The 27,798-nt window shown below is 35.4% G+C and overlaps 3 protein-coding genes across 3 annotated transcripts; 2 read left to right on the top strand and 1 right to left on the bottom strand.

Annotated features, from left to right (window-relative positions):
- The first annotated feature begins 10,143 nt into the window (after positions 1-10,143).
- Positions 10,144-12,883, top strand: LOC147558796 (uncharacterized). The gene is made up of 3 exons (XM_086660468.1): positions 10,144-12,208; positions 12,327-12,492; positions 12,584-12,883. Exon 1 carries the CDS (start codon positions 10,344-10,346, stop codon positions 12,045-12,047), a length of 1,704 nt encoding a protein of 567 aa, XP_086516594.1. The 5' UTR covers positions 10,144-10,343; the 3' UTR covers positions 12,048-12,208; positions 12,327-12,492; positions 12,584-12,883.
- Positions 12,884-17,072: 4,189 nt separating this feature from the next.
- Positions 17,073-19,557, bottom strand: LOC147558797 (uncharacterized). Its single transcript, XM_086660469.1, has 2 exons — positions 18,366-19,557; positions 17,073-18,217 (listed from the first exon to the last, which is right to left on the bottom strand). The coding sequence occupies exons 1-2, from the start codon at positions 19,355-19,357 to the stop codon at positions 18,202-18,204; spliced, it is 1,008 nt and encodes a 335-aa protein (XP_086516595.1). The 5' UTR covers positions 19,358-19,557; the 3' UTR covers positions 17,073-18,201.
- Positions 19,558-24,369: 4,812 nt separating this feature from the next.
- Positions 24,370-27,629, top strand: RLP46 (receptor like protein 46). Its single transcript, XM_086660478.1, has one exon. It carries the CDS (start codon positions 24,765-24,767, stop codon positions 27,249-27,251), a length of 2,487 nt encoding a protein of 828 aa, XP_086516604.1. The 5' UTR covers positions 24,370-24,764; the 3' UTR covers positions 27,252-27,629.
- The last annotated feature ends 169 nt before the right edge of the window (positions 27,630-27,798 follow it).

Raw genomic sequence — 27,798 nt, forward strand, 5'->3', positions numbered from 1 at the left:
AACTTCAGTTGTCCTTCATTGACCACTGGATGTATAGAGTTATCTGCTGTAATAATCGCCCGGTCTCCATTATGTTTACGGATAGAAGAAAGCAGTGATTGATTCTCGGTTGCGTGATGTGAGCAGCCAGAATCAATAATCCATTCTTTATCATAATCGATAGATATATTAGCTTCACTTAGGTTTTTATCACTTTGTCTTGCTGCAACCTCAACAGAAAAACATTGTTCCCACTTTGGTTGATCATTTTTTTCATCATGTACAGCATTTGCATTTTCATCCTCGAGCTCTACGCAACAATTTTGTTGGGTATGACCTCGTCTTCCACATCTATAACACTCAATGCAGTGTTCATATTTTACACGACAATTTCGCTTAATATGACCCACCTTTCCACACCTGTGACACTTGATTAATTTTCTTTTATGATCAGACTCCATCTCTGCACCTGAACTTGACGAAGAATTTGAAACGGCTTTATACTTTGACTGATTTTTGGTGAAAAGTACGTCATCTGTGTCGGGTTTATTTGACATTTGCTTCATCAAGGCTTCCTGATTAGATAACAAGTTCTCCAATTCAATAATAGATGGTTGAGTTACCCAACCTTGAATTGAAGAGATGAAAGGCATGAACTCCGTCCGTAAACCACGAACAAGGTAGCGACGCAGCCGTGCCTCGCTAATAGGTTCCTCCACATCTAGCTCTGAAATTTCTGCACATACATTTTTTATCTTCAAAAAATATTCTGAAATAGATGTACCTCCTTGAGTTAATGCCGCAAGCTCATTTTCTAGGAATTGCAGTCTTGTTGTATTCTTTTGAGTAAACAACCTTTGAAGAGTCTCCCACACTTGTTTAGGTGAATCCACATCACGAACATGGTCAATAATTTCTTTACTTATTGATGTTCTTAGAGCAAAAAGAGCTTTTCCGCACTTTATCTTCCACTTTCGTCGCAACTCGACATTCTCTTGAGTGTCATCCGGAATTAACGAATCGGTACAACAAACAAGATCCCATAAGTCTTGACCTTGTAAATAAGCTTCCATACACAGTCGCCAATACTTGTAGTTATTACCTACAAGTTTCTCCACACATACTTGAGAGATACCATTACGACCATTCATCGCAACAAGCAAAACCAGAAAACAAAGAAAATAACCAAACTTTTCTTGTTGGACTTTTATCAAACAGGTTGTACTCAACTTAAAAACTAGAACTTTTGAATACTAACACTCTCTCCAACCTAGCTCTGTTACCATGAAGAAAATAAAGCTATGACTTGAAGTAACAATTCAAATCACACAACTCAATAGTAATACTAAGGAAATTAACATTCATCAAATTTTTTTCTTGTCTTTTCAACATATTCTGGACTCTATTTATAGACTCTACTATAACTACCCACTTCCTATCAAGACTCGACCACTACACCACCATTACATACACTACCCACTAATACATCCATTACTGCTACCAATACCCCCACTACTAACACTTACTGAAGTCTAGAAAATAATTAGTTAAGATAACAACATAATCAACTACTTGCTAAAAACCTGGAAACCACTAATAAGATGCACTAATTTTTGACATCAAGAGCATATTCATTCAGTCCGTAACAAAATGAAAAGATCTTAGAAGAAGAAAATGTGTAAAGATAGAGATCAATCAGACAGAAGGAGAATTTGGAGATAGGAAAAACGATGTTAGTATGTTTGGACAGATGAAAGAGATGTCGAGTAAATTGGGGAGCCTAAGAGCTACCAGTCATAAGATTGTGAGTCATAAAAGCTCGAATAAAAATTTATATAATATTAATTTTGCATTTTTTCACAAAAAAAACCTTATTATATAATATTAATTTTTCATTTTTTTTTTGCATCTACATTTTTCACCTATTCAAACAAAATAACTTTGACACAAGAAATAGTGTGAGTCAACCACTGGAAAGAAATTTTAGTTCATGAAGAATAAATCTTCTCACCAGGCCAAATTCTTTACTTATCAAAGATTCACTACACAATGCACCCTATAACAATGTACTTATTTCTTTTTCATTCTCTTTTCAGTCTTTTAAACTTGATTCGAATGATTCTTCAATGTCTGGAAATGGAACACCTATCCCAATAAATGTCAATGTATCACATTTATTTCCAAAAGGCATGGTATGTAATTTGTGGAACACCTTGTTACTAATGTATGAATTGTTTCAAATCTTGCAAAACACATAATGTATTTTTTTATATGTCGCGGTTGTTTGATTCGAGGGATGAGGCGATAGTTTGGTGCACAGAAACTACTAAAGAAACTCTATTTGTTATTTTGTAAAAAAAGGGGGGGAGGTCAGTAAACAATGAAGGAAATGGGTCGTATACCTTGTTTCGGTGTAGTCGAAGCGGTGATAGATCTTCTCAAAAAATTTCCTTCTTTTAGACTCGTGAAGTCCAAGCTTGCTTAAACACTTCGAGATCTGTAGCCGACTGAGATCTTTGAAGATATTCTGAGATTAAGTCGGTAGGTTTCTAGTGCGCTTCTGCCTCCCCAGTTAAGGGCGTGAGACATCGACCGAACCTACGTGGACCCCCTTCATTCCTTTTGAGATCCCAGGGCTAATCTGTTCATGTCGGGGGTGAAACATGGCTGGTTCCTCTAACCGACCTCCCAGTTAGGGGAGTACGTAATGGTTAGTCAAGGATTCAGATGTCCTCTTGCCTTAAGCCGGGTTAACCCGATGGACTTCAGGTCTGATCTTGACTTGTCGACGTCACTCAACCTCAGGACATTTTATGCATCATCAATAGAGGTAAGTGAAATTTCCCGTTTTATTGTAAGTCAATTGCCATTTATTAGCTAATAAATCAAGGCATTGGGTCCTTTCGTAAAATTAAAAATAAAATAAAATAAAAAAGTAAGATGTGTAACAACTTAGAGGGTGTTTGATTTTTGCACTTATTAAGTGATTTTCACTTATTAAGTGTGGGCCGGCAATTTTAGGTCGTTTGTTTTTTCACTTACTAAGTGAAAATTACTTCTTCTTTAAAAAAAAAGTGAAAATTACTTATAAGTGATGGCAAAGTAAGTGTTAAAAGGGACATTTTTATCTTTCTCCTGTTATAATAAGGGTCCACGGGTTTTAGGCCCAAATTAAAATTCAAGAAGGGATTAAGGTCCAATCTTCCCAGAAAAAAGGATTTTAGTCATTCTCCCTTTCAGAAGAAACATTGTTGATACATAATGTGTTATGTATGACACATATAAAAAAAATGAAATAAAGTATGAAACTTTAACAATAAATAACATATTACTTATATAAACGGAAAAACATTGTAACTTTGGCATCTTGACATACTTTAACTATACTAAATGTGTTTTGTTGTAGAAATATACGTAATTGATACTAAATAGGGGGATTGGACAAATGACCCAAAATTGGGCCCAAAATAAGAGCCCAATCCATTAATGCCAAAAATGTAAAGTAGGTCCAAAGCGTCAGAAGAGGAGATGAAATTTCCGAAACACCCTTCTCTTTTTTGAAATTTACGAAATTGCCATCGAAAAATTCCCGGAAAACAAGAAATTTTCTGGAAAATAATCTGACAACCCTTCCATCAGATTTTGTACTTTCCACAAAATTACAGAATCACCACCGAAAAAATTTCGGAAAACGCGATTTTTAAAAAAAATAGTCTGACACACCTGCCATCAAACCATTTACTTCCCCCGAATTTACAGAATATCCATTACAAAAATTACCAACTTGCCATTTTCGTTTTTTCCCCAGATTTTTCTCCTTATCTTATTTTCTCCCACACATATTTCTCTCTCTAATCTCAACAAATTTATCTCTCAAATCTCAACAAATTTCGTTCTTTTTTCCAGATTAATTTCTTATCACTGTAGATTTAAATTTTCTTCATTTTTGGTAGTTTTCCATTGATTTGTACAAGGAAATCGTTTGATTTACTGGAAATTTTCTTGTGTACTAGACATTTCCGTACAGGAAATTTTCTTGTTTACCGGAAATTGTTTTATTTACTAAGAATTTTCTTGTGTACTAGACACTTTTGTACTGGGAAGTTTCTTACCGGAAATTATTTTATTTACTGAAAATTTTCTTGTGTACTAGACACTTTTGTACTGAGAATTTTCTTGTTTACCGGGAATTGTTTTGTGTACTAGCTATTTCGTTATGTACGAGACATTTTTGAAGTGGGAGTTTTCTTGTGTACCGGGAATTGTTTTATGTACCAGTTGTTTGGTTATGTAATAGACACTTTTTGGAAAGAAAGTATAGGAAAATTTGTTTCCAAATCTTTCGAGATGTATTTATTTAGATAAAGAGTTTTAATGAAAAAGATGGATTTTCAGAAGTCGATAATCTTTCAAAAGATAGAGAGGGTAAAAATATAACCGATTTCAAAATATTTGTCTAGAGAGAGGAGAAATTTAGAGAGAGGGAGAGAGATATTAAAAGTTGATAAGCTTTTAGAAAGAGAGAGAGGAAGAATTTCAAAAAAAAAATTAGAGAGAGAGAGAGAGAGGAAGATTAGTTTAGAGAGAGAGGAAGAAGATAATCAACCGTGGTTTTCTTAAGGTTTTAGAGAGAGAGAAAACGAGAATAAAGAGTTTGCCGGACGAGATCCCAAAATTTCGGCCAAAAATTTTGAATTTTCAAAAAAATATACTTTCTCGCGTCAGATTGTCAGAAAACGCCAGAATTTCCTGTCTGAGGTTAACGAGTGTGGCTGAGTGATTTCCGACGTATGGGCGGCGCCTCCTAATAAACGGTTACTTGATTTCATTTCTTCTTCAAAGTTTCTTCGTTAATCAGTCTCTGTATTGTTCAACCCTCGCCAGATCTGGCGAGGGTTTCATCTATTTTCCCTCTTTCTTTCTCTTCTATTGTTTTTTGGTTTTGGGGTGATGAGATTTGACTATGGAATGATCTGGTCGTGGTGGCGATGGTTTTATGGTGGTGTTTAGGGTTGCTGTCATGATGGTGGTTGCGGGGTTTAGTGGTAGGATAGTGGACGGATCTGGTGTGGGGATGATTAGAGGCGGTGTTGGGATGAGGATTGGTGGTGGTCTGGAATGATGGTGGTGATGTTCATGGTGGTGGTGTTCATGGTGGTGGTGTTTATGGTGGTGGTGTTATGGTGTTTATGGTGGGATAGTGGACGGATCTGGTGGAGGGGTGATTGGTGGCGGTGTTGGGATGAGGATTGGTGGTTCTCTGGGATAATGGTGGTGATGTTCATGGCAGTCGTGTTTATGGGGGTGTTGTTATGGCGTTTATGGTGGACAGTGGGTTGCGATAATGACGGTTTTCCGGCGACGGTGGCGGTTCTCTGGCGACAGTGGAGGTTTTCCGGCAACGTTGGTGGTTTCCGGTGAAAGAGGCGGTGTTTGTTTTAGTTTTTTTCAATCTTTGTCGACCTTTAGGGTCTTTTCATTCTTGACCTTTAGTGTCTTTAATTCTCGATCTTTAGGATCTTTTTTGTCGACCTTTAGGGTCTTTTTTGCGTCTGTGTCATGTCAATTTCTGTCCCTTCATGAGGCACTTTACATTTGAAAGTACTATTTACTTATCTTATGTAACTCTTATGAAGTTTTTTTTTTGATGAAGGGAACTCTTATGAAGTTGAGGAGAGAAATAAGAATTATGTACAATGTAACTTCGTGATCGTTATCACTTATTAATGAAAGTCTGGCTTGTACTCCGAAAAAAAAAACCATAAGCTTAATGAATTAATATGAGATATTTATATTTAAATATTTTAATGTTAAAATAGATACAGTAGTTACTCATTTTTTTTTGTTGAAATTGATAATATATTAAAACTAATAAATAAGGGTTCTATTACAATACATACTAGAAACTATATAAGGAACATTCTTCCATGACTGCGTCATATTCCTCTTCCTTGCCCATTTTGCCAACTTGTCTGCCACTTGATTGAATTTCCTGTTTGTATGAGAGAATTTAACTGTTTCCAGCCTTTGCTTGATGTCCTGTATTTTTTGGATATGAATTTTGGATTTCCATTGTATTTCATTTCTATTTTTTTGTAAATATTGTATAATATTGATATTATCGCTTTCTGTGATGATTTTACTATAGTTATGGGATTCAGCCCATAACATACCGTTTAGAATTGCGATTGCTTCACTTTCCTCAGCATTTCTGCTTCTAGTGGTTGTAACATGTGCTTCTAGAAATTTAGATTCATTGTTGTGTATGATAAAACTTGTACCTGCAACATTCTGAATGTCGATGAAGGAAGCACCAACATTAATTTTCACCAAAGACATTTCAGGTGGGTTCCATTTATCTTGTATTGTTTTGGTTTTGATTGTATTATTTTTCAGATATTTGGGGAAGGTAATAATCATAGATTTTATTTTTTCTAGCGTATTAATTTCATGTTGAAAGCAATGGTCGCAACGGGCTTTCCATATGTTCCAAAGTATTGTAGCATAATGTATATTATTGACAGTGATACTACTTTGTGATTTCTGTTCCCATGTGAACATCCAATCTGCCACAGAGGATATGTGTTCAGGAATAATATTGAAGTAAAACCATATATTTTTTGCCAGTGGACAGTGTAGCAGAGCATGATCTATGGATTCAATTTCATTGCAGTTTGGGCAATTCAAATTCTTATCAATGTATTTACCTATTCTTTCCCTCACTGGGAGAGCTTTGACACATATTTTTCATATAAAAATTTTAATTCTAGGGATGACTGGGATAGCCCATATGAAATTTCAGTTCGGTGATAATGGTAACGGCGAATTCATACTTATGCATAGATTTTGATATAAGGATTTGACCGAGAATTGGTCGGATTTAGTTAGGGTCCATTTTCTTTGATCCTCGTCATTTCCTGATATAGGGATCGACATTATTAAATTTCTTGTAGTGACATCGAATGTATTATTGAGAAGATCCTCGTTCCATTTATCTTGATCAATCAACTGCGAAACCTTAGATATAAGAGAGTTATTGTTATTACTAGGGGGTGGGAGAGTGTAGGAATCCAGTTATCCTTCCATATATCTATTTTTTCGCCGTTGTGTACTTCCCAAGTGGAGAACTTTTCAATGTTATTAAGTTGTTTGCTTATTTTTTTCCAATGCCAAGAGTGGTGTGGCTTCGCTATATCCGGATTATCCATATTATTATAATACTTAGCTTTTAGGAATTGAACCCAAATTGTTTTGGGTTCCGATTTGATCCTCCAAGCGAGCTTACTTTGCATCGCTTGGTTGTCCAGCTCTGGGGAATGAATTCCAAGACCTCCTAGCTTTTTTGGAAGGCAGATTGTGGACCAACTTTTGGTACAAATACCCTTAGACTTACCCCACTAGAACGACTTTTGCATAGTCGAAATGCTTTTGCATATGCCTTTGGGAAGGGCAAAGCATTGCATTTGGTATCGGGGTACGGTTGCCGCTATTGTCGAAATGACAATAGTGTGCCCTGCCTGTGAAAGGAAATTGTGATTCCATTTCTCCAATTTGTTTTTTATCTTCTGAAGAATATCATTGAAAACCTTCTTCTTTTGCGCCCCAATAAATAACTGGGCTCCAAGATATTTCTCTGAGGTTGTTGCATATTTAACTTTGAGCGTGCACATGATCAATCTTTTGAACTTAGGATGGGAATTTTTGGAGTAGAAAATGTTGGATTTACTGTAGTTAATCATCTGACCTGAAGCGTCGCAAAAGATTTTGAGGATGGTTTTGAGGGTATGAATATTGTCCACAGAGTTGCGACCAAAGATAATACAGTCATCCGCAAAAAGTAGGTGGGAAATATTCAGGTTCAGATTATTAGTGGGGAAACCCTGAAACTTATTCCCATCATGGTCTGCATTAATAAGCCGACTGAGGCTTTCCATGGCGATGGTGAAAAGGAAAGGAGAAAGCGGGTCACCTTGCCTAATACCTCTCGAGGGGTAGAAAGTGGGCCCAGGTCGACCATTGACTAGAACTGCCATGGAAGAGGTAGAAATACATTGAGTTATCATTTTGATCCATTGCTCCGAGTATCCTAATTTAGTCATGATATCCGTAAGAAAATTCCATTCGATTCTATCAAAAGCTTTGGACATATCTAGCTTAAACCCAAAGTATCCGGTAGCGCCTTTCATGGTTTTGAGAGAGTGTATAATTTCCTGACCAATGATCACATTATCAGTTATTTGTCTAAACCGGGATATAGGCTGCTTGGAATGGAGATATAAAGTTATGTAAGGAGTACTTAAGTCTATCAGCCAAAATTTTTGTGATGATCTTATACGTGGTATTGAGTAGGCTGATAGGTTTATAGTCCGCTGGGGTTTGAGGAGATGTGGTTTTGGGTATCAGACAAATATGAGTGTGATTAGTCTCTCGAGGGAGCTCGGCTGAGATGAAGAAATCTTGTACTAAACTGTGGATGTTGGGACTAACCGTGTTCCCGTTCGATTGAAAGAAAAAGGGAGGATAACCATCAGAACCAGGGGCAGCATCTTTTTTGAGACTCTTAATGGCCCTTTTTATTTTTTCTTGATCAGGAATATTGACTAGCTCTTGATTTTGTGTCGGGGTAATAGTGTTATGAAAGGGATTGAGAATGTTAGGATTAGGATTGTTATTGGTTGAAGTACTAATGGTGAGCAGGTGATTAGTGAAAGTTGATTGAATGCTTTCTAGCTCCTCAAGCCAATCTCCATTGTTGTTTTTAATCGCTGTAATTTCATTTCTTCTATTGTGTTGAATAGCTTGTGAGTGAAAAATATTTGGTGTTTTTGTCTCCTACCGAAAGAAATTTGTTTCTAGATTTTTCTTTCCATAAAGTTTCTTGATATTTGTACCACTCTTCCAGTTGGTAACTTAATTTATTATAATCTTCTTTATTTGTGGTGGTGTTTAATTTGTTAATGATACTTTTAATATTGTTTTCTATGTTACCAAAGACTCTTTTATTCCATTTTGTGAGATGTCTACTAAGGTCTTTGAGATTCACTTGGATGTTACTATTATTAGTCCACTTATCCGAAATAAAACCATGACAGTCGGGATGTGACATCCAAGTGCGGAGGAATTTAAAGGCTTTAGGTTTATTGTGACACTCTTTTGTGTCAGACAGTAAAATAGGAAGATGATCTGAGCCCACCGACTCTAAATGACTGATACTGTATTGTTGATTATTTTGAAGCCAGGGCTCTGTCCAGCCTCTCTTGGATAAAATTTTCCCCAAATTGTCTATTATTCCAAGTAAACGGGTATCCTTTAAATCCCATATCTAATAATTTCATCCTGTTGATGTAGGACAAACTTTGGTAATGAAAGAGTTAGTCGCTAAAGATCCTCCTTCTTTGTCAAGTTTGTCTAGAATAGTATTGAGGTCTCCTATTACTATCCACGGGGACTCACTATCTATATTGAGAGCTTCTAATGTTTTCCAAGGTTTAAGTTTGTTTTATGATGTGGGCAACCATAAAAACCAGTAATAATATTATGCGAATTATTGTTAGTATTAAAGATGTCCGCATGTATCATATTATTATCTGAATAAATAATTTTAAGGTTTATATTGTGTTTCCAATACATTACTAAACCGCCCGATTTATTGATTGGATCCACAAAGTGATGATTATAGTGTTTTATAATCTTAATATATTTATTGATATTTATCGATTTAGTTTTAGTCTCTGCCAGAAATATAATGTCCGGGTTATGCTTATTTATGAGGTACATAAGATGTTTTCTAATGCTAAAAGACGAAATTCTCCTCAAATTCCAACTAAGGATGGAGGGGCCATTGTTAGCAATAGAAGCCATTTAAGAAAAGTAAGAGAAATCTAAGGGCACCTAACTGTAAGGGTATAAAATTGGATCTATATAAAACTATGGGCCCTCAAAAGAAAGATTGGTCTGCCTCTGTAGACAACAGCAAACTGTTATAGGCTTCCTCTATCTAACTACTCCTATGAAGAAGAAGAATGACAATAACTTAACAAAATATTCGCAAATCTTAAATGAAAGTCCTCTCCAAAAGACTAGTTGCTGTAGTTTTTTCCTTTAATCATTCCCAATTTGAAAAGATTTTGTTAAGTTATTGTCATTCTTCTTCTTCTTCAGCTAAAGCAAACCCTACCCAATTTGAAAGTTATGTAATAGATCAATGTAAGTCTGGGAATATTAAGAATCTTCATAATGCCCTAGTTTACTTTGATAAATTGGTTTCCATTAAACCAATTCCTTCTACCTCTACCTTTAATCAACTACTGAGTTCACTTGCCAAAACTAGATCCTACTCAGATGTGTTTACCCTCTATAATAAGATGATCTTGGTTGGAATCCAAATTGATTTGTTCACATTTAGTATTTTGATCAACTGTTGCTGTCAATTAGGGCAGGTTAACTATGCATTCTGTGTTATGGGAAAATGTCTAAAGAGTGGTTATGAGCCTGATTTGATCACTTACAATACACTTATCAAAGGGCTGTGTCTGCAGAAAAAGATTGACGCTGCCCTTCAAGTGTTTGATAAAATGACTGACTATGGGATTCAACCCAGTATTGTAACATGTGGAACTCTTATAACTGGCCTTTGTAGAATTGGTGAAGTGGGTCTTGCTATCGAATTCCAAACCAAGATGGTAAAAATATGGAGTTTGTCTCCTGATGTTGTTACATACAATGTGATAATAGATGCACTATGCAAATTAAACCAATTCAGTGAAGCAGTTAAACTATTTGACGAGATGTCTGGTCGAGGAATTAAAGCTAATGTGGTCACTTATAGTTCACTAATCCACGGGCTTTGCCAATGTGGACAGTTAACTGAAGCAGTTATTCTCTTTAAAGAAATGTCTAGTCGAGGAATTACAGCGAACGTGGTAACCTATAGTTCACTAATCCATGGTCTTTGCCAATGTGGACAGTTAAGTGAAGCAGTTATCCTCTTTAAAGAAATGTCTAGTCGAGGAATTACAGCGAACGTGGTAACTTATAATTCACTAATCCATGGTTTTTGCCAATGTGGACAGTGGAAGAAAACAAGAACTTTTTTCGATCAAATGGTGGAACATGGGATTTCACCTGACGTAGTGACGTTCAATATCTTAGTAGATTCCATATGTAAAGAAGGAATGATGAAAGATGCTAGGGAGTTATTTCAATTAATGGATAAATTGGGAGCACAACCTGATTTACTTACATACAACACGATGATTAATGGGTTCTGTTTGACAGGTCAACTGGAGGAGGCAGTGAAATTGTTTGAGTCAATGGTAAATACAGGACTGGAACCCGATGTTGTCACGTACAATACTTTGATAAATGGTTACTGTAAAAGTTGCAGGTTGGACGAAGCTATGCAACTTTTAGAAAAAATGAAACAGAAAGGATGTAAACCCACTGAATACACATACAATATACTAATATCTGGACATGGCAAGGGTGGAAGACTTGGAACTGCAAAGAAGTTGTTTATTGAGATGCAAACGTGCGGGCTAACTCCTAATCTAGTTACAATTGGCTCATTGTTTGATGGCCTTTGTAAGAACCAAGATATTGATACGGCAATGGAGGTACTTCAGTTAATGGAGGGTAGTGGCTTTAAAGTTGATATAGAAATTTATAGTACTCTAATTGATGGGTTGGTCAAGGCGGAAAAATATGAAAATGCGGAAAAATTATTTGATAAAATTTCAAACATAGGATTAGTGCCTGACATTGTAACATATACTACAATGGTTAATTGCCATTGCAAGAACGGGAGGTTGTCTGAGGCTTACAAATTGATCAGTGAAATGGAAGGGAAGGGTTGCTTACCCAATTGCATCACTTATGATACCATCATTCTGTGTTTGCTTAAAAAGCGTAAGGTTGATGAGGCATTGCAAATGCTTCAGAAGATGCGTGAAAGAGAATTTTCCCCTAACGATGGCGTTATTTCCTTGCTTGTAAATTTGCTTTCTGTGGAGCAGCTCAAAAATCTAAAATTGTCCGCCACTCCAGGACTTGATGGAGTCAAGGAATGAGTAGAAGTCAAGCTCCTCCATGTAATTTTTAAGTGAAACTTATTGTATTCCTCATATATTAGTCTTAGACTGTTTAGCTTTCATGGGAACTCTGACATTAAATATCTGAAGTTGATATACCAAAATTCAATGATCCATACATCCTTTAAATCCAAAAAATGGTGAGTTTTTCTCTTTTGTGGTTGTATTGAGTTATTCTGTGAAAATAGTTAACTAATTCATTCATGTAAATGTTGGCTTCAATTAGTTACTAGTTGTTATATTAAGCATTTGAACCAGGTTAGCCAGATCGTCCACAAGAGATTTTCAAAGACTCTTGAGTGACCACAAATCAGGTTTGCTTGATATGGACTCGTATCAAGAATATGTATTATTCGGGCATAAGTGATCTTAGAAGATTCAGATATGTATTGGTGGGCAATCAGTACTCAAGGGAATCTTTCTGGTAACCTTTGTTTTTCGACATGGTCAAATTTTTTTCACTTATCCTCTCCATAATTCCTAATATATCATGCCGTGTCATTCTTTTGGTACAGTGTTCGCGAGGAAATAACAAATACATGAGCATGAATGTGACATTGAAAATGTCGGACGTTTCCACTAAAATTTTCTGTTGCGACATGAAATAAATTCTCGACGTTTACTACATTAATTTAGTTAAAGAATGATTGTAAGTCAACGTCCTCTCTACTCGATCATATACTAGTCTTCGCTTTTGTTGCTCTATATTATGGAAGTATTACTAGTCTACTCTGTTTGTTATTTAGAGTCAAGTTCATGCACTAGTGTTAATTTCTTTAGTTTCTTGAAACAAGTTCTTGTGATTTTAGTAAAAATGTTTGATATTTAAATCTCCGAGGGAAGAATATGTGAATATAAACATGTCAGCCAAGCGCGGACTTGAAGTTGTGGTTGCGTAGGAGCTACCTTAATTGTTTCAGGTTGGCGGCCTGACTCATTATACAAGACGAAAGCACCTAAGAGAGGCTCGTCTCCGAGTGATTCTGGCAGTCACTACGCTCCGAGGTGATAAATTCTTCAATGAGAATCATTTCTAATGATACTAGTTAAGATGTAGGTTGAAATCAAATATCAGACAGTTTCCAGGTTTCCAGGTTTCAGGTTGCCGCCTGACTCATTTTATCGAAAATTTTAGATCGTCCTTGAACAAAATTATCAAAATTGAGCTATAACTATACTTGATTAGCTTATTTTCCAGTGAGGGACATGAAAAATTATAGATATTAGTTTACCTTGGCAGATTCATGTCAAATTGGTGTTGTTTTCCTATTCTGCAATGATTTGAATACCTGAATTGCTCAACTTTGAAACCTAATATGTTCGGGTACAGTCGTTAGCTGTCTCGCCTTCACAAATTGGTTTTAACTTCGATAATGGTATGAGAGTCTAAGGTTCTCCCGCACATTCGTGACATGACTGCTTGCCCTTTTACAACCCATATTGGATTCCGTCAACAATCATTCCTTTCACACATTGGTTAATTTTGACTTGAATAGACTATTAGGTCGAAAATTATTGGGTCAACTTGATGTTAATGCTGGGTGGTTTTGGGGTTCTTACCCAAAAAGCTGGTTTAAGACGTGAGACCTTCCGAACTGACTGCCTCTTCCACAACCAATGTGAGATTATCCCAACCGTTTGCTTAGTAATTGAAAATTGAACAAGAAATAAGATCGTTGCTTAGAACTAATGTTACAAATTGTATATCAAAATAGTGAAAACAAAACCATAAAATGCAGACTGATATGAATATACACCAAGCAGAAAAAGCAGTTTATATCGTTACTTTTGGTTCTTCCTTTGCTGAAAACTATCAAGTAGTTCATTTCTTCTCAATAGAACTTCTGAGAAGACACTATTGACATCTTTTTAACATCTTTAACTAGCTTGCCTCATACCTTTAGCTTTCCTTTCAATTCATTTACTTCGTCATCAATCTGTTCTTCACTTGCCCTTCCGCCGGCAGTAGCAACAGCCCGACCGCGCCGGCCCACCGCTTTGTTTACGTCAGCCACCTCCTTTAACACCCCCATTTCCTCTCTCATCACTTTAGAAACACTTCTTAGTTGCAGATTTACCGATGACGATGAAAAAGGCGGTAGCTCATTTTCCATACCCATTTGCACATTTCCACTAATACTAGACTCGACTACTCGAAAAACCCAGTTGCAAACACTCTTCTTCATCATTAGAGCTTGATGAACAACAAATTCTTTCCCGGAGTAAAATTTCATTTCTACTTGTTTCTTTGTTCGTTTTTCATTATAGTTTTCCTAAAACTTGTACAAGTCTGTTGTTTTATTGGTTTTATAGGTTCCGACAAAACCGAAGATAAAGAAGAAGATTCGACGAGGCTTAAGGCATGAGAGAGTGTCATAAATAATTGAAGAAGTGATGGAATTCAAGAATTCCATAGACTTTCAAGGTGTAATTTAGATACTCATCAATGGAACTCATTTCCCAATTAGGCACTGGGTAATCCATATCTAAAATAAAGATTCTTGAATGCTTTTTGAATATTGGGTGTTAAGATCTTAAAACAATAATGAACCCATGGAAAGGTCAAGGTGGGGGTGGGGGTGGGGGTGGAAGAGGAAAAGCTTTGATCTGAATGACCCAATGAGAGAAGTAATTGGAACAGAGAATTGGATACTTGTGATTCAAAATTGAAGAGAGAAGTTGAAAGGGTAGTGGGAGAAAAGTGTTTTTGATGATGATCTAGTTTGAGGGAACAGTTAATTATCAAACTTCCTAAGAAGAAAACCATGATTCAATTATTTAATAGAGTTTGAAGAATAGAGCTAAAATAAGAAGAGGAAGATTGGTGAGTTATGTGATTTAGGTAGTAGTCAAAAGGGTATATATATATATATACCTCTATACATAGAGAGGGAGAAAGGGATGAGAGGTATGGTTGATTGGGCAGCAAAACAAGGATTAGTCATGTTTCCTTGATACCCATTAGAAGTATAAAGAAAGGATTGTTTGTTTTCTAATGGGTTTGTTTGATTAAGAGAGCTAAGATGAATTGGTGTTTCAGGTAACTATATTAGAAACATGTTGTTTACCAACGAGGTTGCAAATGGTCTCCCTCCTACGACAACTTTAAAGTATAATGTTAGACAAGATAAACATACATTGATAAAATTACAAAATTTAGTACTCACGTGACATTGAATAGAGTTGATTTCTCGTAATGGACATCTTTGTTGATGAAACCATGTTATCAATTTTGGAATTGTTGAACTGAAAATTGTGAGGTCAGTGGTTCTTGTACGTATTTATATTCTTACATGACCCGACTTATGCTTGAGGATTCATATAAAAAAATCTACCGAAAACCAAAATTACTTATTATAACTCTATTGGTTTTTCCTTTTGATCTAAAAAGCTTTAAAATAGATAAACTATGAATCTTAGTTGCAAATCTTTGGTTTGATTTTCATTGAAACAAATTTTAGCTTCACATACTCGAAGTGGTAATTGTTTTTCTTGGTGTCAGAGTCGAACTCAGTTGAATCAAATTTATCTTATTCAGTGGCACAACAATTACTGCAAATTAGTAGCTAAAGTAGCTTGTCTAAGCATCCCCAAGTAGGGTTCAGTTTCTTGTTTGTAGTTTAACCTTTGCTCGTGCTATCCCGGTAATAGATGTGTACTCCTGTAGCGTCATTACTTGTGTTGTTTCTTTAAACAGTTTTTTACGCTGAGTAACTGTGAGAATAGTCCCACATGGGAGAATGGGTAACTAGCAATCAAGAATATAAAGTATAGGTCCTCTCCACTCATTGCCAATTGGTTTTGAGTTGGATGGCCACAAACTTAACATGGTATCAGAGCTAGGCCCACACGTGATAGGCTTAAAAGCCACACGTGCTCCACGTCACCCGTAAAGAAAAAAAACACACGTGTTAGGCTCAAAGAACGCCACACGTGAGGGGGCGTGTGAGAATAGTCCCACATGGGAGAATGGGTAACTAGCAATCAAGAATATAAAGTATAGGTCCTCTCCACTCATTGCCAATTGGTTTTGAGTTGGATGGCCACAAACTTAACAGTAACTTTCATGTTCGACACTCTCATTTTCTTCTTAGTAACTTTCTAATATCTAAAAAAACACAATAACCTCCATGTATACAATAGCTAGGCCTCTGTCTCTGTCGTAGCCTTCTTTTGTAGTGTAGTTCTTAGTGTTGATATGGATTATTAAGTTATAAGTGATCTTAGAAGATTCTAATATTATTATGCTTGATCGATTCAAATATGTTTTGGTTTGCGATCAGTACTCAAGGGAATCTTTCTGGCAACCTTTGCTTTTCAACATGGTCAATTTTTTTCATTTATCGTCTCCATAGTTCCTAATATATCATGCCATGTCATTCTTTTGGTACAGTGTTCGTGACGAAAGAACAAATATTTCACATGAATGTGACATTGAAAATGTTGGATGTTTCCGCTAAACTTTTCTGTTGCGACTTGAAACAGATTCTCGAAGTTGACTAATCAACGTCCTCTCCACTTGGTCATATATTAGTCTCCGGTTTTGTTGCTCTATATTATGGAAGTACTTCTAGTCTAGTTTGTTTAGTTTCTTGAGTAAAATTTTACAATTCGTGCAGTAGTGCTGATTTCTTTAGTTACTTGAAGCAAGTTCTTGTGATTTTAGTAAAAATGTTTGCTATTTAAGTCTCCGAGGGGAACAATATCTGAATATAAACATGTCAGCCAAGGGTGGACTTGAAGTTGTGATTTTTTAAAAGCTACCTCGTTAGTTTCAGGTTGGCGCCTGACGGCCTGACTCATATTACAAGACGAGAGCACCTGAGAGGCTCGTTTTCAAGTGATTCTGGCAGTTACTAGGCTCCAAAGTGATAAATCAAATTTCAGACAATTTTCAGGTTTGGACCAGTTCTCTCTATAACATATAAAATTGTAGTTCGTCGTTAAACTAAATTATCAGAATGGAGCTATAGTTATACCTGATTAGCTTATTTTGCAGTGAGGGAGATGAAAAAATATAGATTTTAGTTTACCTTGAATGATTTGAACACCTGAATTGCTTAACTTTGGAACTTAATTTGTTGGGATATCGTTCATTAGTTGTTCCTGCAGATTGTTGTTCTGCAGGAACAACTAAGCTAATCTATACATAAATGATATATAAAATTACAAACATAGCTGCAAAACTATAGTAACATGCCTTTGCATAGGAGCAACATCTCCCCCTTCTCTTTCTTGAGATCTCTCTCTTGTAAGTGGGAAGTCCTTAATTTGGGATCAGCTTGGGATTGGCTGATCCACAATCCATAAATTACTCGGGTGGATCGGGCGATCCCAACTACAGAGGAACAAGAGGAATGCAAGTTGTTTTGTTGCATGTGCATTTCAAGACACTTGAAAAACCATACAAGTATACAACCTTGTTATAGAATTTTTGTTTCATGCATCTCTCTTACGAGTATTAGCTTATACACCAGTCTTTTTTATGCATCAAATTTTGGCGATGTATATTCTTCAAGGTATTGAGAAATCAAGCTTTAATTTCATTAAGTTTAAATCGAGAAGCAAGGGAAGGAGTTACTTGGAGCAGCCAAGACATGTGGTTGTTGCATAAAGAATACGGTCACAGGGTCTGAGTTCCTGTAACCAGCCATAATTTTAACTGCACCTTTGGCGAGTGACGTCATTAAAGCGAAGCACACGCCACTGGTAACCAAGGATTCCGAGTTCTTCATTGCTTTTATCCTCTAATTGTATCTTTCCATACCTTTGTTGAAGCCATTTCTCTGTTCCTGTCCATTGAACTGCATCCTAAGATAAATTATACCATGAATAGTTGAACTAAGTCCTAGACCATGATTCTTCACAGCTGATTATTCATTCTAATGACCCTTCCACAACAACTTCAATAGTGGTATTAGAGTCTAAGGTTTTTCCGCAGATTTATGACATGCCCACTTGCCCTTTTACAACCGATATTGGATTATCTCAACAATCATTCCTTTCACACATTAGGTCGAAATTTTTTGCTTCTCCGTTAATGTTGGGTGGTTTTGGGGTTCTCTTACCCAAAAAGCTGGTTTAAGATGTGAGACCTTCCGAAGTGACTGCCTCTTCCACAACCAATGTGAGATTATCCCAACCGTTTGCTTAGTAATTGAACATTGAACAAGAAATAAGATGGTTGCTTAGAACTAATGTTACAAATTGTATATGAAAATAGTGAAAACAAAACCATAAAATGCAGAATGAAATGAATATACACCAAGTAGGAAAAAGAATAGTTTATATTGTTACTTTTGGTTCTTCCTTTGCTGAAAACTATCAAGAAATTCATTTCTTCTCGATAGAACTTGTGAGAAGAGACTATTGACATCTTCTTTAACATCTTCAACTAGCTTTCCTAATACCTTCAGTTTTCCTTTTAATTCATTTACTTCGTCATCAATCTGTTCTTCACTTCCCCTTCCGCCGGCACCAGCAACAGCCCAACGGATCCGGCCCACCGTTTCGTTTACGTCAGCCACCTCCTTTAACACCCCCATTTCCTCTCTCATCACTTTAGAAACACTACTTAGTTGTAGATTTATCAACGACCATGAAAAAGGTGGTAGTTCAATTTCCATACCCATTTGCACATTTCCACTAATACTAAACTCGACTACTCGAAAAACCCAATTGCAAACACTCTTCTTGATCATTAGAGCTTGATGAACAACAAATTCTTTCTCGGAGGAAAATTTCATTTCTACTTGTTTCTCTGTTTGGTTTTCGTATTTCTTAGAACTAGTACAAGGCTGTCGTTTTATTGGTTTTAGACTTTCCGACAAAACCGAAGATGAAGAAGAAGATTCGACGAGGCTTAAGACATGAGAGAGTGTCATTAGAGCTTGATCAAGATTAGTAATTGAAGAAGTAATGGAATTCAAGAACTCCATAGACTTTAAGGTGTAATTTAGATACTCATCAATGAGAATCATCTCCCAATTAGTCATTGGGTAATCTATATCTGAAATAAGATTCATGAATGCTTTTTGTAAATTGGGTATTAAGATCTTCAAGCAATTGTGAATCCATGGAAATGTCAAGGTGGTGGTGGTGGTGGTGGTTGGAGAAGAAGAGCTTTGATTAGAATTACCCAAAGAGAGAAGTAATTGAAATAGAGAATTGGATACCTCTGATTCAAAATTGAAGAGAGAAGTCGAAAGGGTAGTGGAAGAGAAGTGTTTTTGATGATGATCTAGTTTGAGAGAACAGTTAATCAACAAACTTCCTAAGAAGAAAACCATGATTCAATAATTGAATAGATAGAGCTAAATGAAGAAGAAGATTGGTGAGGAGTTTGATGTGATTTGGGTAGTAGTCAAAAGGGTATATATATACCTAGAGAAAGAGATGTGGTTGATTGGGCAGCAAAACAAGGAGCTAATCATGTTTCCTTGATACCCATTGGAAGGATAAAGAGAGGGTTGTTGTTTCATTAGGTATAGTGGTACAATGGTTGTGGTCAAATGTTGGTTATACTTTTCTCCTATACACTCTTAGACCGTACGTCATAAAAACAAGTTCAAGTTGCGTACAACTTTTTCTCTTCTTGGCTAAGAAATCTCTTTTTTTTCATTTAGGTTTGGCACACAATAATGACAAACCGTAAACTAGTTCGAAAGTGATTGGATTCTGAAAATATTAGCCGAAATTTGACAGAATCCGGTGTGGACGACCAGATTTTGGCCCATGTTTTTCTTTCTAACATTGTTGGTGAAATCTAGTCGTATACTTCAAATTTCGGCTGGATTTCGCCCATGTTCTATCACCTGTGAAATTAGTTTTCGTTTCAATGCAGACAAAATAGAAAGAGAGAAAGTCTGATGGTTTATATTTATAACTGAGAATTTGGGGTTGATATTTCTCCTTAAGTCATTCTTTTTCTCAAATAAGGACGGTTAGTAAATGTTGTCTCACATTGTTATGGGACATTAAGAATTCCCACTACTTAAAATGACCCTCGGAAAAATTTTATGTTGTAATAAGCGCTCGAACAATAAGATATAATACAAATCAATAAGTGATTCTTACGTGTTGTTTGTACATATAGAGAACTACGCATTTAAATCTTTGCATGAGTAGTCAAGATTGATTCGGATATAAGGCGGGGACAAAATATTGTTTTGCGTATGAAAAAGGTTAATGGTCATTTACTTATTGTATTATTTTGATATCTACCATTCTAGGTTTGATGAACAGAAAAATAAATCAATTCTAAAATAACTCGAAATGGAAGAAAACAATGGATCAATTTATAATATTAGCCTAATTTCACTTATGAGTTACACAACAATGGAAGTTAGCTAGGTTTCTCAAAACGTTTTAAAAGTGAAAAACATTATCTATGCTACATTTAAACTAATACTTCTTGAAATGTATTAACCTTTAAGCCAAAGTTCGTTGCTTAAGGCTGGAATCGATCATAATAAAATGTGGAAACCATGTTCTTTTATTTGAAAAGTTATACTGTTTAAGAGAGCCAAGAAGGATTGATGTTTTACGAAATTATATCAGAAACGTATTGTTTATAAGTGGGTCTATCTAGCAGGTTGCAAACGGTCTCTCTCTTACGACAACTTTAAAGTATAATGTTAGACAAGATAAATACAAATTGATAAAATTACAAAATTTATTAGATTGATGTGGTATGGTATAGAGTTCCTCGTAGTCCACATCTTGATTAATGATATCTTGCAATCGATCTTGGAATCTTTGAAGAAAAAAAGGTAGGAGTGCTTGAATTGGAAATTTTGAGTCACTAGTAACTAGGTTTAGACACCAAGTCCAAACCTAGTAACAAATTCTCAAAAAAAAAAAAACTCCAAATCCTCCCATCTAATCCTCTCACCAACAAGAAACTCATCCTGAACCCCCAAAATAACCATTATTCATCTCCAACCAACCAACAACCCAAGCCAAGTTACCCCTAAAAAACCTCATCAGATTTGTTTCAACTGTATTTACTAAGTTGTCAGTATGTTTAATCCACCTTCTTGAGGCGTTAGACCAAGCATGCAATACTCGGAATAGACAGTGTAGCAAACAAATTAACCAGCTTTAGATGCAAGCATGCCCTAGAAAAAGTGCAGATCTACAAGAAGCGCCACTTATTCAAGGCAGTATCTAACCTCTTTGATTTGCTCCGTCTATACAGTTAATTGTAAGTTTCTTTTTAGTGTCTGATTTAGACTTCATTTCACTTTTAGTATCTGGTTTGTTTTCACTCCTTATCTATTAATTGAGACTGATTTTTAGACCTGGGCAGTTAGATCCCTAGAAATTTTCTGATAGGTGAAATCTTCTTTCGTTTGAGCTTCACTTTAGATTCATCTGATGAATCTGATAATTTGGTCTTTCATCACCTGTCTTCTATCTGATTTCATTTCAGTCGGTCCTCCGGTCATGCTTAACCTTTATGCATATTTAGTTCACAATACTAACCTTCGTTACAATATGTTAGCACATAGTCAATCTACTTGCGATCGTTTTGATCGGGTTTCCAAGTTAGTTTCATCAATCATTAACAGTAATCACTCTAGAATCACTAATCGAACAGTTGCTGGCCACTTTGGCCTCTGGATCAGCCGAATGACAAATAGAATACATCTCAACTTTCCTTTCGACCCCGGTCGACACCACATTTTGAATATCATTCTCCATTTAAGTCATGCAGCTTATATCGCTTATCTTCCAGCTCACTTTTTGTCAATAACTTTTGTCGTTGATTTTCAGATAGATTTAACTCTTAAACCAAGCTCTGTAACATGTTCACTTCCACCCTTAATCGCAATTTTATTGCGTGCATTTGTCGAAGTAGCGTGGTATTTATACTCGGGCTATGACGGGGATCCCAATTTCCAGGTATCTGACAGGTTTCTACTTTGTAGAATTCGAATAGATATGGTCTCTTTGTTTGGAGAATACTGGCGGGATACCCAGGAATCATTGTTTGATTCCATCTTGCAAACATCTCTATTTCTTCAAGAAATTTTAGATGTATGCTTAATCCATCTCAAGTGTTACAGGAAGCTAGGAAAAAGTTTCATCTTTAAATCATTCAGACGGAAGCTCAAGAACAAATATCATATCATACTAAAGAAGAGTTGCCAGCTTAGCAAGCTACAGAATGAAGACAGTTCGACAAATCGAAGATATTTTGTGCACTTCTTGAATTCTGTTATTTTGTTTTACTACTTTATATATTGTAATTTTAATTTTCTTCGTAGTTTGTTGTAAAACTCTATTTATATTAATGTATTACCCTTCAACAAAAAAAAAAAAAAAAAAAAAAAGTTGGGAGTTCATAGCACAAAAATCTATTAAAAAACAATGATTTATTATAACTCTATAGGTTATTCCTTTAGGGTTAAAAAGTTTTAAGTAAGCTATAAATCTTAGTTGTTTGTCTTTAATTTAATTTTTCTTTGGGAACAAATGTTAGATCCACATATTCAAGGTGGTAACCATTTTTTCGTTGTCGGGGTCCAACTCATTTGAATCTGAATATCTCAATCAAACTTATCTTAATTAAGGACACGAAAGTCACTTCACGTTATTTTGTAATTTAGACTCTCATTCAAATTTATTTTGTGCCTAATTGTAATACACCCAAAATTTCGAATAGTTATTCAAGACGAGTCACACATCATGAGATAGCAAATATAACTCATATTATGATACTATACCATTTGGCGACTAAAAGATTCCATGTATCCCACTTCACTTTTCAACCCATTAACTTTTAGAAATACCTAATCTTAGCATTTAGAAATATATAAAGATGTAACTACTCATTATAGTTTGATTATAAATCTCTTTCTTTAAAACTCTTATAATCGTCGTCAGAAATGATTTTTTTTTTCTTTTCAACGACCCAATGTCTTTTTCATTACTATCAAGTAATTAGCTCGGTCGTATTTATTTGACCATTATAGCTGTAAAGCAAAGTGATTGAAAGACATGTAGAGAGGGAGTGAGAGAGGAGACAATAAGCAAGAATACCATGAATATCAGATATAACAAAGCCTTAAAACATGGCATAAAGGACTATGTGTTTGTTAATTTGCATCACTCGTGGTTAGGTCCTAATGGACAAATTCACACTCTTACCGGAAAACTCACCTGCCACTCCCAACCAATAGATGAATTCAGTGTTATCCCTACTACTTTTTGTCAATAACAGTATATGATAGCGGAACTATCACGAACATATTCGTGCAGTACTTAACAAGATGAAAAGATTTGAGAAGAAAAAAATGTATAAAGGTGGAGAGAGATCAATTAGACGGAAGGAAAATTTGGAGAGGAAAATTGATTTTAGTATGTTTAGACATATGAAAGAGATGTCAAGTAAATTGGGAATAGTAAGAGCTATCAATCATAAGATTGTGAGTCATAAAATTTCGAATATTTTTTTTTTATATAATATGAATTTTACATTTTTTTTAGAAAAAAAAAATCTATTATAAGAACAATTCGAGTAGGTAACGTCCATCGTATCTACATTTTTCATCTATTCAAACAAAATAACTTTGACACAAGAAACATGGTGCATCGTCAAACTTGGTTGCCCAAGTGGTTAAAGTGTTGACATATACTCCAAAGGTCCCTAGAGGTACCCGGGTCCGATCCCCAGAAGAGGTGAGATCTCTGGATTATTGAATTTGAGATTATTAGGACATTAATAATGTAAATGGACTTTAGGCCATAGTTAGTTGGACTTTAGACCGTTGTTTAATTGGGCTTTAGGCTTGTTCTTGTTTAATTTGGTAGTTACCGTGCTTATTACATCTTTGATGTACATACGCCGTTGTAATGACTTTCGACCATTATGAATTTGGCATTAATAATGTAGATGGACTTTAGGCTATAGTTAGTTGGATTTTAGGTCATTGTCTAATTGAGCTTTAAGCTTGTTCTTGTTTAATTTGGCAGTTACCATGCTTATTACATCTTTGATGTACCTACTAATGACTTTCGTTCATCGAAGCCATATTTCAAAAAGAAAAAAAAAAAAAAAGAAACAGTGTGCATCAACCAATAGAAAAAAAATGTAGTTCATGAAAGAAATTATTTTCTCACCCCCATCAAATTCTTTACCAACCAAACAATGCACCCTCTAACATTTTAAAGTCAAAATAAATTGGTCAACCCGTACCGACAAACTAAAGAATTTTTTCGAGACCCATTTGACAAGTGAGTTAATAGCCAACTCTGGCATCTTTTTTTTTTTTTTTTTTTGAGAATAATAGCCAACTCTAGCATGGGACCTAAAAATCCATATGAATTTTTATCAATCAAAATCTCTTTGCCAAACTATACAAGCTTCTTCCAAACCATACGCCTTCACCTATATTTTATTGTTAAATTTTTTTCTTTTCTTGAAAGTTAAATCTTTAACAAAAATGAATTTCTACTTCCACCTATTATAAAAAAATAATTTGGAGGTTGAAACTTGAGACAATAGCAAGAGCCAAGAGGTGAAGTTTCCTACTTATTTCCCTCCAATACTAAAACAAACCCGTTGACTTTTATTCTCATTGACCAAACCTCTGTAAAAAAAAAATCTCCCCATCTTTTATCTTCTTCATCTATACTAAACCAACACAAAATCTAGAGAGAGAAACTAGTAAGTGAGTGAGAATCACTACCATGGAAAAATCACTCTTCCAATTATTTCCATACTTAATCTTCATTCTCACCTTCCTTTCTCTATCTAATAACCCATCTCTCTCTTGTCCTCAACAACACAAACAATCTCTCCTTCAATTCAAATCCTTTTTCAATCTAAATTCTTCATCAAATGAATTAATCTCTTCAAACCCAGGAATTGAATCATGGAATCTCACTTCAGATTGTTGTAAATGGCCTCTTGTTACTTGTAATCAAAGAATTCCTTCACATCCTGTTATCTCTCTTGATCTTTACTCTTTCATTCTCTCTCTATCTTTACCTCCAAACTCTTTCCTAAATTCATCAATTTTAGTACCAATTTTTCATATTAGAACTCTAATTAAGCTTGATTTGTCTTCAAATTACATTCAAGGTGAAATTCCTGAAAATGGGTTTTCTAATTTAACTCAATTAGTTCATCTTGATCTTAGTGAAAATCAATTCATGGGTTCAATTCCTCATGAAATTTTTCAGTTAAAATACTTAAATTATCTTGATTTGGGTACTAATTTCTTCACTGGGAATTTAAGTTCTGAAATTTCTTCTCTTCATAATCTTCAATTTCTTAACTTAGATGAGAATTTTCTTGGAAATGAAATTCCCATGGGAATTGGAAATCTCATCAAATTGAGACAATTATCACTTCGACAAAATCAATTCTCTGGTAAAATTCCTGATTCAATATTGAATTTGAAGGAATTGTTTTCCTTAGATTTGAGTAATAATTCACTTTCTTCTCAAATTCCAATTGAAATTGGGATAAAGTTATCCAATCTTTCTACTCTGGTTTTAAGCAAGAACAAATTGACTGGTGGAATCCCTAATTCAATTCAGAATTTGATCAATCTTGAAGAACTTCAACTGGGTAATAATTTTCTCTCTGGGTTTATTCCAATTTGGTTTCTTGATTTAAAGGGTTTGAAAATTTTGGATCTTGGTGGGAATTATCTTACTTGGAATAACAGTTTAAATTTGGAAAAACTGGTTCCAGAATTTCAATTATCCAAATTGAGTTTAAAATCCTGTAAACTTTCTGGTCCAATTCCATTCTGGGTTTCTACTCAAAATAGGAGTTTGAATTTCTTGGATTTAAGTGAGAACCAACTTAATGGAAATTTTCCAAATTGGCTTGGGGAATCCGAAATTGGAACCATTATTTTATCAGATAACAAGTTTTCTGGTTCTCTTCCATCTCAATTATTTGAATCTTTAAGTCTATCGGTTCTAGTTTTATCCCGGAACAATTTCTCCGGGCAGTTACCAGATAACATTGGAAATTCAAATGCACTTATGATTCTCACATTGGCTAACAACAATTTTTCTGGTTCGGTTCCAGAATCGATCTCAAAAATTTATCGTCTGTTGTTTCTGGATTTATCAAGGAACCAATTTTCAGGCAATGTGTTTCCAAAATTTGGTCCAGATTCTCTATTAGCTTATGTTGATGTGTCTAATAATAGATTATCTGGTGAGGTTCCAATCAACTTTGGAACCGGAACGAAAATATTATCGCTAGGTCAAAATCAATTCTATGGTAAATTACCATCAAATTTGAGCAATTTGAATCAACTAGAGCATTTGGATCTTCAAAACAACAAAATTACAGGTGACATACCTAAAAGTCTATCACAAATTTCAACTCTTGAAATTCTCAACATTCGAAACAATCTTCTTGAAGGTGTAATTCCTGACTCAATTACAAATATCAGTAGTCTTCGGATTCTCGATCTGTCTAATAATAAACTAACCGGAGCAATCCCTTCCAAATTCGGAAACTTCAGAGGTATGATTGAGATACAAGGCTCCGTATTGTTGCAGATGTCAGATATATTTACGTTTCCGATTGTATTTCATGACTTGTTTGTCACATGGAAAAGATCGGTTCTTGGATTATCAAGTAGAAATCTTGGAATATATTCTCTCATGGATTTATCTCGGAACCAATTATCAGGAACCATACCCGAATCATTGGGAGGTTTAAAAGGTCTGAAATTACTCAATATTTCGCGTAATAGTATGATTTCGGGTTCTATTCCTATGAGTTTTGGTGGTTTAGAAAGTATTGAAAGTTTAGATTTATCTTACAATAACCTTTCGGGTCAAATACCGAAAACATTTGCGGATCTTAACCAGTTAAGTATTTTGGATGTGAGTAATAATAAGTTGGTTGGCTCGATTCCTACTGGCGGGCAAATGGATACTTTGAACGACCCGAATTATTTTGCTAATAATAGTGGGCTTTGTGGAAAGCAAATTCAAGTACCATGTCCGGGTACAGAACCCGAACCTGTATTTTCGCCCGAGTCTGGGTCTGAATCGAATCAAATGTGGTTTTCGTGGCAAGGGGCGGGAATTGGATATCTGATGGGACTCCTTTCAGTAATTTTGGCAGCATATTTTTCCGGGTTTCTTCAAATTGCACCAAAGAAACGTAGACAAACTCGAACTCGATCAATAGCGCAATAAACAGAAAGGTATGAGAAATTGTTGGATCCATGTATGCAAGAGTTTGGGTTTAGGATTTAGGGTGTATATAGTTTTTCTGTAGGGTCCTTTGCCCCGAAGGGAAGCTTTACTCGCTTTGTCCCAAGAATGGCCCTGATAACTTAGAGATCCTCAAAATTACTACCTAGAATTTGAGGGTCCTCGTTTAGAATTACTTATTTATGTGTACTTTTATTATATTAGTGTAATATATATGTTAAAGGAATATGAGCCATGATCTCGATTTTGTGACTTAGCAAGTTAAATGTTGTATCCTTAACAAAAAAAAAATGTTGTTTGCCGCTTTGTCGGGGTGGATTCTCAAGGAAGGTAAGAGGCTTTTTCGAGAAGTATTTATCATTGTTATAAAGAAACATTATGATAATTCAGTGATTATAGATCACTAACCAGTACACTCAAACAACATACTCTTCTATATGTAGGGGTGAACATCGGTTGGATAATTGACTTTTTGAGTCTATCCATAATCCAATCCGAAGGGTTCGGTTATTCTAAATTTCAATCGAAC

The sequence above is a fragment of the Eschscholzia californica genome, unplaced genomic scaffold, assembly GCF_041429995.1.
Source record: "Eschscholzia californica isolate CP2 unplaced genomic scaffold, dmEscCali1.0.p SCAF_2, whole genome shotgun sequence".
In the NCBI taxonomy this organism is placed as follows: domain Eukaryota; kingdom Viridiplantae; phylum Streptophyta; class Magnoliopsida; order Ranunculales; family Papaveraceae; genus Eschscholzia; species Eschscholzia californica.